The following is a 15,565-nucleotide window of genomic DNA, read 5'->3' on the forward strand; positions in this document are numbered from 1 at the left end:
GAGCAACCAGGATGATGAGGGGACTGGAGGCTAAAACATACGATGAACGGTTGTAGGAACTGGGCCTGGCTAGTCTAGTGAAGAGAAGGACCAGGGGAGACAGGAGAGCAGTCTTCCCATATTTGAGGGGCTGCCCCAGAGAGGAGGTGGTCAAGCTATTTTCCAAAGCACTCGAATAAGGGATAATGGATGGGAACTGATCAAGGAGAGATTCAACCTGGAAATAAGGAGGAATTTCCTGACAGTGAGGACAATTAATCAGTGGAACAACTTGCCCCCAGAAGTTGTGGATGATCCAACACCTTTTAAGCTTTTAAGAAGAGGCAGCCTTTTGTCTGAAATGGTCTAGGGTAGGCATCTTCAGGCTATGGGCCACCAATGCAAATTATCCGGGCCGGTGGGATGAAAAGCAGCTGCCAGCTTGTAAAAAAGCGCTTTAAAAGTCTTTAAAATCATTAAAAACGTTTTTCACAGCCATGTGATCCATTAAGTGTCTTTAAAAGTCATCAAAAGTCTTTTAAGTCATTAAAATTCTCCAGGCTCCTAGCCCTTTTCAAAATCAGCTGAAGTTGGCAAACATTAATTCCAATGCAACCGCAGTATAACACCCAAAGGAGAATTCGCCCACTGCTTTGATTCTTTCCATATATAAAGTACATCCACCAAATTGGTTGCTGAACAATTTTGGTAGATAGCAATAGCAATAGCAGTTAGACTTATATACCGCTTCATAGGGCTTTCAGCCCTCTCTAAGCGGTTTACAGAGTCAGCATATTGCCCCCAACAACAATCCGGGTCCTCATTTTACCCACCTCGGAAGGATGGAAGGCTGAGTCAACCTTGAGCCGGTGAGATTAGAACCGCTGAACTGCAGATAACAGTCAGCTGAAGTGGCCTGCAGTGCTGCACCCTAACCACTGCGCCACCTCGGCTCTTACATTACACCTGCGCAAATGTGGCAAAAAGCAAATCAGTTTGTGAATTCTCCTCCAGGCTTAAAAGCCCTGTAATCCCAAATAAGCAGGCCCACGCTTCCCATTGAATTAGTAGTGTATTTATGTTGGTTAAAATTGTTCATTTAAAATATTGTGAGGGACTGTGAATCGGGCCCCCTATTCAAAAGGTTAAGAGGACTCCTGGTCTAGGGTTTCTTGTGTGAGTAAGGGGTTGGACTAGAAGACCTCCAAGGTCCCTCTTAACCCTATTATTCTGGCAGAGACCTCATCCAGGCAACTTGCAAAGAAGGAATCAAATGGGATACTCTCCCATCCAAGAACTAAAGGAATCTAACCTTGCTTTTTAAAAAAGTTTTATTTTCTATTGTTTACATGTTAAGGTAGTTTACCTTCTCACACATACGTGCTAGTTGTTCCCGACTCTAGGGGGCAGGGCTCATCTCCATTTCAAAGCCGGAGAGCCAGCGTTGTCCGAAGACGCCTCCATAGTCATGTGGCTGGCATGATTCAACGCCGAAGGCACATGGAACAATGTTAACTTCCTATTTTATTTTATTTTTGCATTTTTTACATGAATTCTGGGAGTTGAAGTCCACAAGTCTTAAAATGGCAAACTTTGGACACCCCTGAGTTAAATTAAGCAGGGTTGGTCAGGTCAAGAAGGCAGCAAACAGAGGCCCGTTCACACGATCAATTATTTGCACGCCATCGTGGTTCGTGCAACGCTCAACCAGTTTAACTGCTGGTGGAGTCCAGCCTGCCCATCTGACCTAGAGCTGGCTCTCTGCCCTCTGAAATCGTCACAATTGTTTTTTTTTTACCATGGCAGCGAAATCCTATCCCGTGTCGACACTAGGTGGGAACTCCGGGTGAAATTCCTTCTCATGAGTTGCCCAAGAGATCGGGTTTACTCAGTGACGAAATCACGTAGCCCAGCTATTTCATCCCGTGGCTTTGTTTACAACGAAGGAGGTAGGGAGTGGGGGAGGAAGGACATTTGCTCAGCCCAGATTTCTTTTGCAACGGAATAAAATTGGAGCTGGAGAATCTTCTGGTTTTTGAACCTCTTCGGAAGTTTCTTGTAAACGGTTCCTGGAGACTGAAGCACAAGCTACACCAACCTGTATTGGATGCCAATCAGTGACAATTTGGTCCCTGGATATCTGCGGGACCGCCTCCTGCCATATACCTCCCAACGACCGGTAAGATCTCACAGGCTGGGCCTCCTTCGGGTACCGTCAACCGGGCAATGCCGGTTGGCGACTACTCAGGGGAGGTCTTTCTCTGTAGCTGCCCCGGCCCTGTGGAATGATCTACCCGCAGAGATCCGGACCCTTCCCACTCTCTCGGCCTTCCGGAAAGCCATTAAAGGTTGGCTGTTCCGGCAGGCCTGGGGCTGTTGACCCCAAAATACGGTCCAGCCCCATTTAGAACGGAGTGCATGGTGTGTTGTTTTTAAATCTATCTTTTCTTTCCTTCGATTTTATTTTTTTTCTTGATTTATTCTGTACTGTAAGCCGCCCGGAATCCTACGGGATTGGGCGGAATATAAATGTTATTAAACTTAAACTTAATTCACTGCGGCTTCTAAGAGGCTCATCTCAAGAGAGGAAGGTTAGCACGATATTGGAAAAATGAAATACTACCGACGATGGAGAGATAATTAGGAAGATACTGGACACTGCAGAAATGGACAGACTTGCATTGAAGATTAAACAGAAGTTACAGAATATTATCCAACATGGGGTTTATTCTACCAGTGGTTGGGGAAAAAAGGGTGTAGAATAAAAATGCAATCTGCTAAGCAAATAAATTAATCAGACAACACGACGTTTATTAAACACTAACATGTAAACTGTTAGCGGTGGCTCAGTGGCTAAGACGCTGAGCTTGTCGATCAGAGAGTTCGGCGGTTCGAATCCCTAGCGCCACGTAATGGGAGTGAGCCCCCGTTACTTGTCCCAGCTTCTGCCAACCTAGCAGTTCGAAAGCACGTTAAAAATGCAAGTAGAAAAATAGGAACCATTTTGGTGGGAAGGTAACATCGACGGCTGCAGTGTCTCGGGGGTCACCGGATTCCCCCTTTCTGACTAGCCAAGTCAATGGGAAAACCAGATTCAACTGGACTACTAACTTGACAACCTCAGTGGTTCATTTAAAAACCGGGGCAAGAAAGGTAGTAAAATGGAGCAAAATTTCACTGGCGTGCTTTGATTTAACAACAAACATTGAGCTCGTAAGTTGAGGACTACCGGTATTGTAAATGTTTTATGCTGTATGTACTATTTAGCACAATTTGGGGGGTGCCTTCTATGCTAACCTGTCGTGACTCAGCAGAAGTTTGCTGTGAGTTGAGTCGGGATGCAAGATTAACAATGCAGCTGGGGCTCGTTAGTGGCGTCTTCTGGTGATAAAAGAGCGGATGGTGCCACACCCTGGTTGCAGGAGTCAACGTTCATTCATTCGTTCATCATTCATCGGTCGTGGTTTGTTTGTGAGAGACACTTGGAGAAGTGATTTGCTTTCTGTAACCCTGATTCAAGGAGACACTTGGAGAAGTGAATTGCTTTGTAAGAGTTTTGTTTTGCATTCTGTTATCTTCTTGGCAGAGACTTTATTTATGTTTATTTTTGGGCTCGCAGCTAGTCTGAGCTGAGGACTGATAAAGTTCTTTCCTTTTAAGTTTGTCTGCCTGTCGTCTGTTAACGAGCGAAGAAGGGAGGACAGAACACTAACCTGGGGTAATAATTTCCCCCCTTCTTTGCAGGGTACCTACAGCTTCTTACCAAGCACACAAAGAAGGAATCCACAACAACATGGATAATTGGGTGCAAAGGTTTAATCCTCCAAACATTCCTTACATAGTCAAAGTGCATTAGACCTTCAAGGGGGCGGGGAGGAAGAGGGTGGATGAAGGAGAAGGGGATTAAAAACAGAAGCACCAAATCCGAGAAAGAAAACTAGGTGTTTCTTTTAGACAAGGCGCCAAGAGGACCATCACTCATTCCCAGGGGCAAATAATGCAAGAAGCATTCATTCTCAAAGTCAGTTTCTGGGGTTTGCAAAGAGACCGAGCACATCTTGCACACAAGGTGGTGGTGGTAGGGAGAGGGGGCAGAAGCACTGTCTTTTAAGTTTGGACGCGTAATGAGGTCAGCGGCGTCGGTTAAGGGAATGTTAAGTCTGCATCCCATCCCAGAGGTGGGTTAAGAACAACCTTGGCTGAAAAATGAGCCCGGGCAAGCGCGAACGGCAAGGAACGGAGGCCACGGAACTGGACAGACATGGCTAGCGCTGTCTCGTATTCTTGCCCCGGTGAAGGACCTCTCGAGCAAACTAGATGGCGAAGGATCTCTCGAGCAAACTAGATCGCTATGTAAACACAACGCCTCCTGCCGCCGACGCCTTTCATCAAAGGTTCACCGTCAGGTAATCCGTTCCGAATAAGCTTCTGCCATCTTGAGAACTGGCAGCACTGCGCAAACATCACTCAGCACTAATGGCAACACAAGACACGGGAGGAGAGGAGGAATTAACGCCGCAGGCGCGTCTGCAGTGGGGGTTCATGATGATCAAACAACGGGGGGTGGGTGGGGGGGGCAGGCGGAATTTAAAAGCAAAAACAGGAACGTTTCTTGCGTTAAAAAGGATCCCCGGCGGATGCAAAGGTAAAAACCCGCTCCAAATTTCGTTCTGCCGCTGAGCATTTTGGAGCTGTTCCGTAACAGAAGCGCGGCCAAAGGCTTGAATCGTTTCGGTTAAACGTAGTTAAAACATTGTTGGTTTTTTTTCTTAAAAAAAAAAACACACCATACTGTAAATCACTGAATAGGATTTTCCCCAGCATCTCCATGAGCCCAATGGGAGTCAAAGGGAATTCACATTCATGACGTGAATTTGTAACACCTTCTTTAAAAAAAAAAAGACTTTCCGCATCCCATTAAAACATCACTCATGTTCTGAGGATAACCATGGTGATGAGACCTGGAAAAAGAAGGAAATGTTGGTTGGTGGTAGCTTAAATTTACATTGTTTTGTGCATGTGGAAGGTTAAGTATAATAAGTAATATTTATGGAAATTTGGCACAAATTTACCCATATATCAACACTGACAATAGTTCTCCCTTAACAACTGGTTGCTTAATGACCAAAGTTCAAAGAGCCAAGGTGGCGCAGTGGTTAGGGTGCAGTACTACAGGCCACTTCAGCTGACTGTTATCTGCAGTTCAGCGGTTCAAATCTCACCGGCTCAAAGGTTGACTCAGCCTTCCATCCTTCCGAGGTGGGTGAAATGAGGACCCGGATTGTTGTTGGGGGCGATATGCTGACTCTGTAAACCGCTTAGAGAGGGCTGAAAGCCTTAGGAAGCGGTATATAAGTCTAACTGCTATTGCTATTGCTAAGTTATAATGGACTCAAGAGTTACGACCAGTCCTCGAACTTACCACTGCTGTGCCTCCCCCCCAAAACCCTCCCACTCCCCAATTATGTGATTGCATTGGAGAACTCGACAACAGGATCCCACTTATAATTGGCTGCAACATCCAGTGGTCACGATTGCGATTTGCAACTCCCCCCCCCAAAAAACCTTTCTGGATTTGTTCAGTGACCACATGATTCATTTTTTTAACCACTGGTGTAACAACAGCCATAAAATCGAGTCAGTGACCCACTTAACAACCAAAACTCCGCGCTCACTTGTGGGTTGTAAGTCGAAGACTCTCTATTTTGGGAATTTTGTAACTTGGCCTTTTTGTATGGCGTTTCTCCCCGCCAATCAGGAATGCTGCACATATCCCGTAAGAGCAAGAAGGGAACCTACCTAATACATAAGCAGCTACTAACTTCTGATTCACGCTCAAGTGGAGGTAGAGAGGCACCAGGGAATCCAATTCTCCCAATGTGGGAAGCATAAGAGCAGCAATGCACAGGATTCCCACAAAGACGGTGAGTAAACTTGGCCCCGATGAGACAATTCTATTTTCTGGGGAAAAGAGGAAGGGGAAAAAAAATAATCAGGATTACAGAATCTCATCGTATTCCAGCTTTTTTCCTTTGGAATCTCTACTCCGTCTTCATGCCCATGATTGCTGCTCCAACGGCAAGAAAAATTATTTAGACATTGTACTCTACACCTATTATTGTAGTCCTGTTAAATCAGGGGTATCCAATCATGGCCACTCTTGACTTGTGGACTTCAACTCCCAGAATTCCCCAGCCAGCAAATTCTGACAATTGAAATCCAGAAGAAATCTTAAAACGTGGCTAAGGTTGGACACCGCTGTGTTAAACTCAACCACTGGCCATCTAATTCAGCATCGTGCCCAACTAGCGCAGCACGAAGAAAAGGGTGCGTTTAAAGAAACTGCCTTTTCTGATTGTGAGTTGATCAGAAACAACTGGCCCACTTCCACAAAAGCCACAAGGATGGAAGTGACGTGGCCCCAAAAGCCCTCGTCTGCACCTTGGGTCTCCAACAAGTCATGGAACCACAGCCCATCCACTTTCCCACGCAGGGGAGGGAAAACTCCCTTGGGTTGAGGCAGCAATTGCAATGGGCTCCTTTACCCGGCTGGCACAGAGCTTGCTCCAGAAAGACACTTTCGGCCAGGTGCTCCTTCAGCCTCTTCTCTTCCTCTTCCTTCTGCTGCTGCTCTTTCGCGGTGGGGAGCAGAGTCGCGATCACTTCCTTCCTTCCCAGGGCTTTCCTCTGGCTTTGCTCGGAGACTTGGAGCCGAAACTTATCGATCACTCCATAATGGCAAGGCCGGACATCTCGGTGGCGAATCACTCTGCGAAAGGAAGAGAAAAACTCACGGCTCTTACATGCCAATTTCCCACGGGGAGGGAGGGAGGGAGAGAGAGACAGAGAGAGAGAAATATGCTCCGCTACCACCGTCCATAAGATTTCATAGGAGCAACGGCAGCAAGACTGTTGGTGGCGCAATACTGGAAGAAGGAAGACTTGCCTACAACCCAAGAATGGACATTGAAAGTCACAAACTTAGCCGAGATGGCTAAAATATCGGCATATCTTAAAGATCACTCAAATGAGAGATATAAACGAGACTGGAAAAAATGGATTGACTATATACAAAATAAATACGGGACCAAGAAACTCCAGTTAGCCTATGCTTAAGATCAGAAATGATTTAAATTGTTTAAAGTTAGTTCAGTAAGAAGCAGCTAAGGTCAATGTAGAATGTCAATAATTTCTTTTTTTTCCCAATAGATTTTAGACTGTGTTTGTTAAAAATCCATACCGTGTACGGGTTCTGGGAAGTCGGGGGGGGGGGGAGGAGGAGGGGGGTAGGGGGGGTGGAGGGAGGGGCATACAAAAAAATTGTACTTCGATGTTTTAATGATTGAGGAATGATGAAATATTTGTGTTTTAAAAGAAATAAAACCTTTGAAAAGAAGATTTCATAGGAGCTAAAGGGACATGGGTGTGAACAATTTCTACCCACAAGATCCCAAGGGATTGCTCTATAACAGGGGTGTCAAAACTCAATTTCATTGAGGGATGCATCAGTGTTATTTGACCGTGTGTGTGTGTGTGTGTGTGTGTGTGTGTGTGTGTGTAGCCAGCTTCATGTTATTTGTGTCAGAGCCACATGTGGTGGACCAAGCAAGGCGCAGGCAAAAATGGCCTCCTAAGCTGTTTTCGGCAGCAACAGCCTCCTGCGACCCTCTGCCAGTGAAAACGGAGCTCGGGAGATCCGGATCGCCAGATCTAAGCGCCCTTTGGGCCAATTCGGCCCGCGGGCTTTGAGTTTGACACCTCTGCTCTATAACTCTTTATTTATCAGGACGAGCGCCAGTAAGCATCGGGACTAAAGAAGCGCGGGGAAGGGGCTTGGCGATTGGCTAGCTACTACGCAGCAAGCCGAGAATCCATGTTTACATACATGTCAATGCAGCACTGAGGCTTCACCGCACCAGACGCATCCACCACGACATATTTATTCGGGGTTGTACATAGAACTGCAAACGAAAGGAAACGGTTAGCAAGAGGCCGTCAAAACAAGCCCATCCAAAGATTCAGATACGGGCCCTGATCTTCACTGGCGATTCGTACTTTCTTCCCTTCTTCTACGTTCCGTGAACATTAAACATTCAGCGCAGTTTGGTTGTCGTCCCCGACCCAAAACGAGGGCTTCAATACCCACCTTTGAATTTTAAGGCAAACTCATAGGGGTTGTAGAGAGTCAACACCTGCTTGTGCGTCGCCTGGTCATCGGCGTAAAATATGAGTTCGGTAGGAAAGACGAAGACGGGAAGTTTCCCTTCCACTAACTCTGGTTGTCTTCTTTGCTGCTGCATTGGCACCAAGTCCTCCGTCCCTGCTCCTTCTGCACTTAGGGTAGCTCAGTCTCCAAAGACTTCTTGTTCGCAGCGGCTTAGCAATCGGAGAGCCTTGGGATAAGCCTGCAAATAGGAGGAGACAGCGAGATGTTGTCATATAACTCCTTGTGTAGGTGTGGCAGTCGCCCATGGCCAAGTGCATAACAGGGCATGCGCAGCCACGCTGAACCACACAGGAAAAAACAAACTCCTAAAAAACATAACATCCTGATAGTTCACTCTAGATGTGCCTTACCCAACGATGCCCAGGATTTGACCATATATAGACAGAACTTCCCTGAGCAGTAGATTAGAAATTGTAGTTTGACAGGCTGTCTTAAATCACATGCTGATTGCTCCTCCTGCCTTTGTCCTGTCTCAATAAAAGGGGCTCCCAGACCCCAATCTGGGTCGCCTCATCCCGAGAAAGCTCGTGTCCGTGTCTTTTCTCAACACTGGCCTCATGGGCGAACCACGGTACATCACAGCGAATGTAACGGCTGCTGTTCTGCATAGGCCGCCTGCCGATGGAAAGGCGGAAGCCAATTCCTCAGGTTGAGATTTTCAGTTTCAGTTTCAGTTTATTAAACTTTTCTGCCACCCTATTCCCGAGGGGACTCAGGGCGGCTAACCAACCAAATAGGGAAGAGGGGCAATACAAAGAAAACAAACAAGACGAAACAAAATACAAAAGACAGATTAAAAAACTCATCAACAGCCGCAACAGTTCGAGTGGAGCTGGGAACTCATCAGCCCCAGGCCTGCCGGAACAGCCAGGTCTTAACGGCTTTGCGGAAAGCCTGAAGGGTGGTGAGGGTCCGAATCTCCACGGGGAGATCGTTCCATTTGGGATGCTGCTGCACGCCTAGCTCCGCTACTGAGCACCTGCAGAGGAGGGTGGGCTGGGGAAAGTAAAGTCTAGCATTATTCCGAATGGCAGATCTAATTATCAGGACTCGATTCTTTAGGCGCCCTGGTTAATTTAGAGGCACAGCTTCGTTCAAGCAGAAAAAACAACAGCCACCAGTCTGCTCTGGAAGCCTGCCAGCCTGCAAGAACACAACAAGATTGTTGAAAAATACCCCCTATCTGGTGCTGCATAAATAAAGGATTCCAGGAAAAAGCTAATAATTAAAGTGAACCAATCTATTGAAATGGCACCACCCTGGATATTGGCAATTTGTGTTTTTCCCCATCCCACCTATTTCATTAAGGATGTCAGACTTTAATCCCTAAATCTACATTATGCCAGCAGCAGACCTGAATCGCATTTAGAGCACCAAATAATAGCTCAGCCTACAGAAAGAAGACTCCCCCCCCATACACCTCACATAAACAAATACACAAATAAAACAAACGTGACTTCAAAATCCCCGAATAATTTGCCAGTCAGTGACTAAATTGGAGATAATCTCTACAAACTGCCTACACTTGGAAGCCACCAATGAACCCAAAGGCAGGAGTGCATTTCCCCAACACACAAACTGGGCCTCTGTTGCTAAACCTGTAACTGCAGGCAGTCCTGGAGGCCACACTCCAGCTCCTTTACGGCCCTGGCAGCTACCTTTTGAGTAATGCAACACAGAACAGGAGGTTGTTTTGATGGTCTGCAAAGAATATGGCTCCCCTCAGAAATCTGGGGGAAGGAAGGAGGTGTTTGCAGACAGACAATGACAGACTGGGTCTATAAGGCAAGGAAGAACATGAGAGTTTGAATCCCACTAAAGAAAAGAATCAACGTTCCCCTTCTTTCCCTAGCATGACTTAAAAAAACCCACCAACCCTCACTGATCTAGAAGCAAGAGAAATCTCCAAAAAGAATCCAAATGGAAAGCATTACAGACTTGCTCCTTAAGTATTCTGTGAAAGTAGATAATCTATAAAAAAATTAAAAATTATCAGCTCACACATCACCATCTCACTGAAGGTCTAGATTATATGTTTTTGGGTAATCACATATATTGATCCAGATTATCCCTATATTTTTTTATTCTATACTTTTTTCCTGTCAAGATCTCAAGAGTAATGTACCTCTTTCTGGCTCTATTCTGCCTTATTTACTTAAGTAAATTCCTTGTGTTCAATCCATGTTGTTATAATACACAGGATAAATGATTTCATGTGTAGTTTTAACACAGAAACTTTATTATTAACTTCTCTCAGCAGTCTGCCTATCCTGTCTGTCCATCCATCCATCCATCTTCCCTATATCTACATCTGTCTGTCTACCTATCAAGATAGATAAAAAAATTATTTCTCATTCTGGCCTTCCCAACTAAATTCCAGTAATAAGATGGGGTCACGTCATTGAGTTATGGTGATGCAGTGGTTAGAATGCAGCACTGCAGGCTAACTCTGCCCACTGTCAGTTCGATCCTGATGGGGCTCAAGGTTGGTAAACCGCTGAGAGGGGGCTGTAAAGCACTGTCAAGCAGTGTATAAGTCTTAAGTGCTATTGCGAACTCTGCCCGCTGTCAGTTCGATCCTGATGGGGTTTAAGGTTGACTCCGCTTTCCCATCCTTCCAAAGTCGATAAACTGAGGACCCAGATTGTTGGGGGGCGGGCATAGGCTGACTCTGTAAACCGCTTAGAGAGGGGACTGTAAAGCACTGTCAAGCAGTGTATAAGTCTTAAGTCTGCCCACTGTCAGTTCGATCCTGATGGGGCTCAAGGTTGGTAAACCGCTGAGAGGAGGCTGTAAAGCACTGTCAAGCAGTGTATAAGTCTTAAGTGCTATTGCTAACTCTGCCCGCTGTCAGTTCGATCCTGATGGGGCTCAAGGTTGGTAAACCGCTGAGAGGAGGCTGTAAAGCACTGTCAAGCAGTGTATAAGTCTTAAGTGCTATTGCTAACTCTGCCCGCTGTCAGTTCGATCCTGATGGGGCTCAAGGTTGGTAAACCGCTGAGAGGGGGCTGTAAAGCACTGTCAAGCAGTGTATAAGTCTTAAGTGCTATTGCTAACTCTGCCCGCTGTCAGTTCGATCCTGATGGGGCTTAAGGTTGACTCCGCTCTCCCATCCTTCCAAAGTCGATAAACTGAGGACCCAGATTGTTGGGGGGGGGGGGGCATAGGTTGACTCTGTAAGCCATTCAGAGAGGGCTGTAAAGGCCCCGTGAAGCGGATAAGCCTAAGAAGGGCTGTTGCTATTGATTTCAATTAACCTCCAAAGTTCACAGTTGTTTTTCAACCCCGGGGTGAAGACCAACCAAAAGCAGGAAGTGACCAGGGCTGCTTTTGATTCCACGTTTGTGAATCATTCTGCTCTTCTTGGGAATCAGCTTCCTGGAAACACCATCGAAGTTGCACATCAGCCTGGATTCTTGACCTCATCTCAACCCCCCCCAAACCCCCCCCCCAAAATATTCAGGGACTGTGAAGCAGCCTCGTCCTCTTTCAGACATGGAGGGGATGGGAACGACCAGAGCCCAACCATGGTCAGGAAAAAGAGGGTGGGAAGGGTCCCAGACCCAAACCCCAGGATCTGCTTCCAGTGGAGATTCGGGCGGGGCCCCCTCCCCACTTTATTCAGAAATGGGGCTGCAACCCGTTCAGCTCTTGCTAAGGCAGACCCTGAGGACCCCCCCCCAAAGGGCAGACCCATCCCAGCAACCGGGCACCCCCCCAACAGCCCCCAGGCTTTAAATGACCGACCCCCCTCCCCAAAAGCCTCCTCTCCTCCTTCATGACGACGGGCCTCTCTCTTCCTCCGACCCGGCCAGGGACGCCCCTCCATCAGCCCCCATTTCGGGCACCCTCCCTTTTGGGGCTCGGAGGAGCGGTCACTCCTTCCTCCTCCCCTCCCCATTTCCGTGGCCGGGCGGAGGGATCCAAGCAGGGCGGCCCCGACACGGTTCCCCCTTGCTGACACGCGTCTACGCGTTCACACGACCCTCCTCAAGTAGAGGCCGAGGAAAGGGCCCTTGGCTCACCCCGCCGGCCATGCTCGCCGTCCCGGATTCGTCTGTGGGCGGCAACCGCGGAGGGAAGCGCCGCCGTCCCGCCTCGCCAGCTCCGGGCCTTCTTCTCCTCGGCAGGCCGGCTCGCCAGTCCTCGATTTCCCCGCCCCCCCTTTTTTTTGACGTCACCGGGACACCGAAGGACGCCGGGAAGGTGGAGGACTGAGCCAGGAGGGAAGACCCAGAGCCACTGCGCCTGCGCGGCGACTACGCTTTAGCGTCACCGCCTCCTCTCTCTCTCTTATTTCCTCCCTCCCTCCACTTATCGATCGCAAGAAGCTGCGCGCGCAGAGGCCGTTTCCTGCGGTGGCTCGCCAAACTGCGCCTGCGCCCTTCGGCCCACAGGCTGCCCGGGCCGCCATTTGTAACGGCTGTTGGGGGCGAGGAGTTGTGGGGGGGGGGGGGTGTTCATTTGGGTCAGGCGGGCTCAATGGCGCGTGGGGAGGCGGCGACTGCGCGGGTTATTGAAAAACATACACGTAATGTCCCCCAAAGCCTTGCAATCAGAGGAATGGGTGTGAAGGGGGAGCCTTGCCAGGCTGCAGACAGGGGAGCCCCCCCCCCCAGGAGATCCGGCTTTCCCAGTGGATCCCTTCCCCTTCATGCATTGCCCTGCTTGGCTTGACTAGGATTTCTTGGATGAGAAAATCCACGGTGGGCTTCACACTGGGGTGCAACTGCCCTTCGCAGCACTAACTAAGGCAGTGTTTCTCAACCTTGGCAACTTGAAGATGTCCGGACTTCAACTCCCAGAATTCCCCAGCCAGCGAATGCTGGCTGGGGAATTCTGGGAGTTGAAGTCCGGACATCTTCAAGTTGCCAAGGTTGAGAAACACTGAACTAAGGGGACTCCAAAAGAACAACATCTTGGCTTAGCCCAAGGGGGGTTCCGACCTTTTAAAGACTTCAACTCCCAGAATTCCCCATTCAACTCCCAGAATTCTCCATTCGACTCCCAGAATTCCCCAGCCACGAATAAGGCAGCAATACAAAAAGGGGGTTGCTAGGCAGGTTTGCAATAGGCCTCCCTTGGTATGGGCTTAGCACATGATGGGGATCCAACCTTTCTCGTTATTTACCCAGTTATTCAACAGTCGGGAGAAGCTGCCACAAAGGGGTTAAAAAGTCCATTATGGAGAAAGCTGGACGGATCTCATGATGCCAGTAATTAAACGGTTCTCCCTCCCCTTAGAAGTGCTGAAGCGATTCTACCAAGGGAGAACGCTCTGTTGCACCACAAAAGCAATCCAGAAACAGGAGAACGGTAAAAGGTGTAGTCATCTCTGTGACAGCAACAACAAAACCTGAACGGCTCTCCCATCTTTTCTCAATAAAATTTTATTTTATTATTTTTCTACAAAACAGGTTGCATGTTTGAGGTCACATTGGTAGTTTGGATACCAGCTATGGGTAATTTCAGACAAGCCACAGGAAACATGGTTTTAGTGTTAGATGATGATTCTCCAAGACTTGTTTTTTGGGGGAGACACAAGGATTAGGAAATCTGTCAGATTGGCCTCCACAATGCTGCCTTTCATTCATCAACTTCCTCTCTGGCGGGTGTTTATGAAACCCCCAACCAAACTTTAAAGGTAAAGGTTCCCTTTGCACATATGTGCTAGTCGTTCCCGAATCTAGGGGGCAGTGCTCATTATCCGTTTCAACGCTAAAGAGCCAGCGCTGTCCGAAGAAGTCTCCGTGGTCATGCGGCTGGCATGAATCAACACTGAAAGCGCATGGAACGCTGTTCCCTTCCACCAAAGGTGGTCCCTATTTTCTCCTTGCATTTTTTACGTGCTTTCGAACTGCTAGGTTGGCAGAAGCTGGGATAAGTAACGGGAGCTCACTCGGTTACACGGCACTAGAGATTCGAACCGCCGACCTTTCTGATCGACAAGCTCAGCATCTTATCCTCTGAGCCACTGCATCCCTACAACCAAACTTTAGGTCATTATTTTTTTAAAAAATTGCTTGGTGCCTTGTTTTTATCACCTTGTTCTAGCTGGGTAGAGAAATTCCACCCTAGAACAAGACATTGTATGTTTGCTGCTATCTAAAGCAGTGTTTCTCAACCTTGGCCACTTGAAGATGTCTGGACTTCAACTCCCAGAATTCGCTGGCTGGGGAATTCTGGGAGTTGAAGTCCAGACATCTTCAAGTGACCAAGGTTGAGAAACACTGATCTAAAGGAAGTTTAACACTAGATAAGGATTACATTTTTGTAATCTTCTGAATGATTAGAAGTGACTAATGCTCAGCTTCCCCTTTGATGCTCTGCCCCCCCTGGTGAAGCCCCCATGCTATATCACTCCAATTTTACCCCCATCCCAGCTCAGGAAAAGATATCTCTATTTATACCTCTCTATTCAACACTGCCCCAACAGCTTGGCTTTTCACCAATGGCAAAGATCCACGAGTACAAAAAACACACACACCAAACCGGATATTGAGAATAGATGGTGCCCAAATTGAAATATTTTCCTTTCCTTTCCAGCACAGTTGGCATGTATGTTTACAAAGCAATCATGTTTGAGTGAAGGGGCTGGGACACCAATTTTTGAAAGGACCTGCAAGTAGATTTTTCTAAGGGCAAGACATCTTTTAATTTCATGCAGCTGGTTCGAGACCGACCTGGCACAACAATCGAATGCGAAAGGCCAGGGAAAACAGGAAATGAGCCATTCCCACAAGAATGGGAGCGCCTCCAAACCAACCACCTTTTAAAAGCTTGGGGGCTTGAAGAAGCAACCGGAATAGCCACGTCTTGGCCTCGTTTGCTCGTCCGAAGGGGTTTTTGACTTGTCCAAGCCTGGCTCGAGGCACTTGGGAAGGGCTAATGCAGGGACCACCGACCCCCACCAGATTTCAAGCCGCGGTTGGGTTGCGTTTCACACGGCAACAGAAGCCAGCCTCGCTCGGCAAAGCGTGAAGCGAAGACCCCCCGAAATGCCCCCAAGGCTGCGACCTGCCCAACCAGCCGCAGGGGTGCCCGGGGGGGGGGGGTTCTCCCAGCAGAGGCGGCACTGCCCGGGAAGCAACGAGGCTCCCGAGCCTTTGGGGGCAGCAGAAGCTGCGGAGGCACGGGGCGTTGGGCTTGGCTCCAAGCAGGCAGGAGGCGCCTTGGAGCGGGCGCAGCCCGATCCTATCAAGGATCCCGATCCCGGAGGAGATCGCCTCTCGGGTCGCAGTTGCGGATTCCCCAAATCGGGAGGGGAAGGTCCGGAGGCCCGTGGAAGCAAAAACGGGGATCCGTCTCGCTACTCCGCGGAGCCCCACGGGCGAACCCGACCCACGTCCACCACCCTCC

General features: G+C 48.3%; 1 protein-coding gene across 1 annotated transcript; it reads right to left on the reverse strand.

Annotated features, from left to right (window-relative positions):
- Window positions 1-4,750: 4,750 nt before the first annotated feature.
- Window positions 4,751-12,389, reverse strand: LOC116515910 (motile sperm domain-containing protein 1). The gene is made up of 6 exons (XM_032228221.1): window positions 12,232-12,389; window positions 8,126-8,384; window positions 7,865-7,940; window positions 6,525-6,748; window positions 5,779-5,940; window positions 4,751-4,940 (listed from the first exon to the last, which is right to left on the reverse strand). The coding sequence occupies exons 2-6, from the start codon at window positions 8,277-8,279 to the stop codon at window positions 4,909-4,911; spliced, it is 648 nt and encodes a 215-aa protein (XP_032084112.1). The 5' UTR covers window positions 8,280-8,384; window positions 12,232-12,389; the 3' UTR covers window positions 4,751-4,908.
- Window positions 12,390-15,565: the final 3,176 nt, after the last annotated feature.

Source organism: Thamnophis elegans, chromosome 12 (genome assembly GCF_009769535.1).
Source record: "Thamnophis elegans isolate rThaEle1 chromosome 12, rThaEle1.pri, whole genome shotgun sequence".
Lineage (NCBI taxonomy): Eukaryota > Metazoa > Chordata > Lepidosauria > Squamata > Colubridae > Thamnophis > Thamnophis elegans.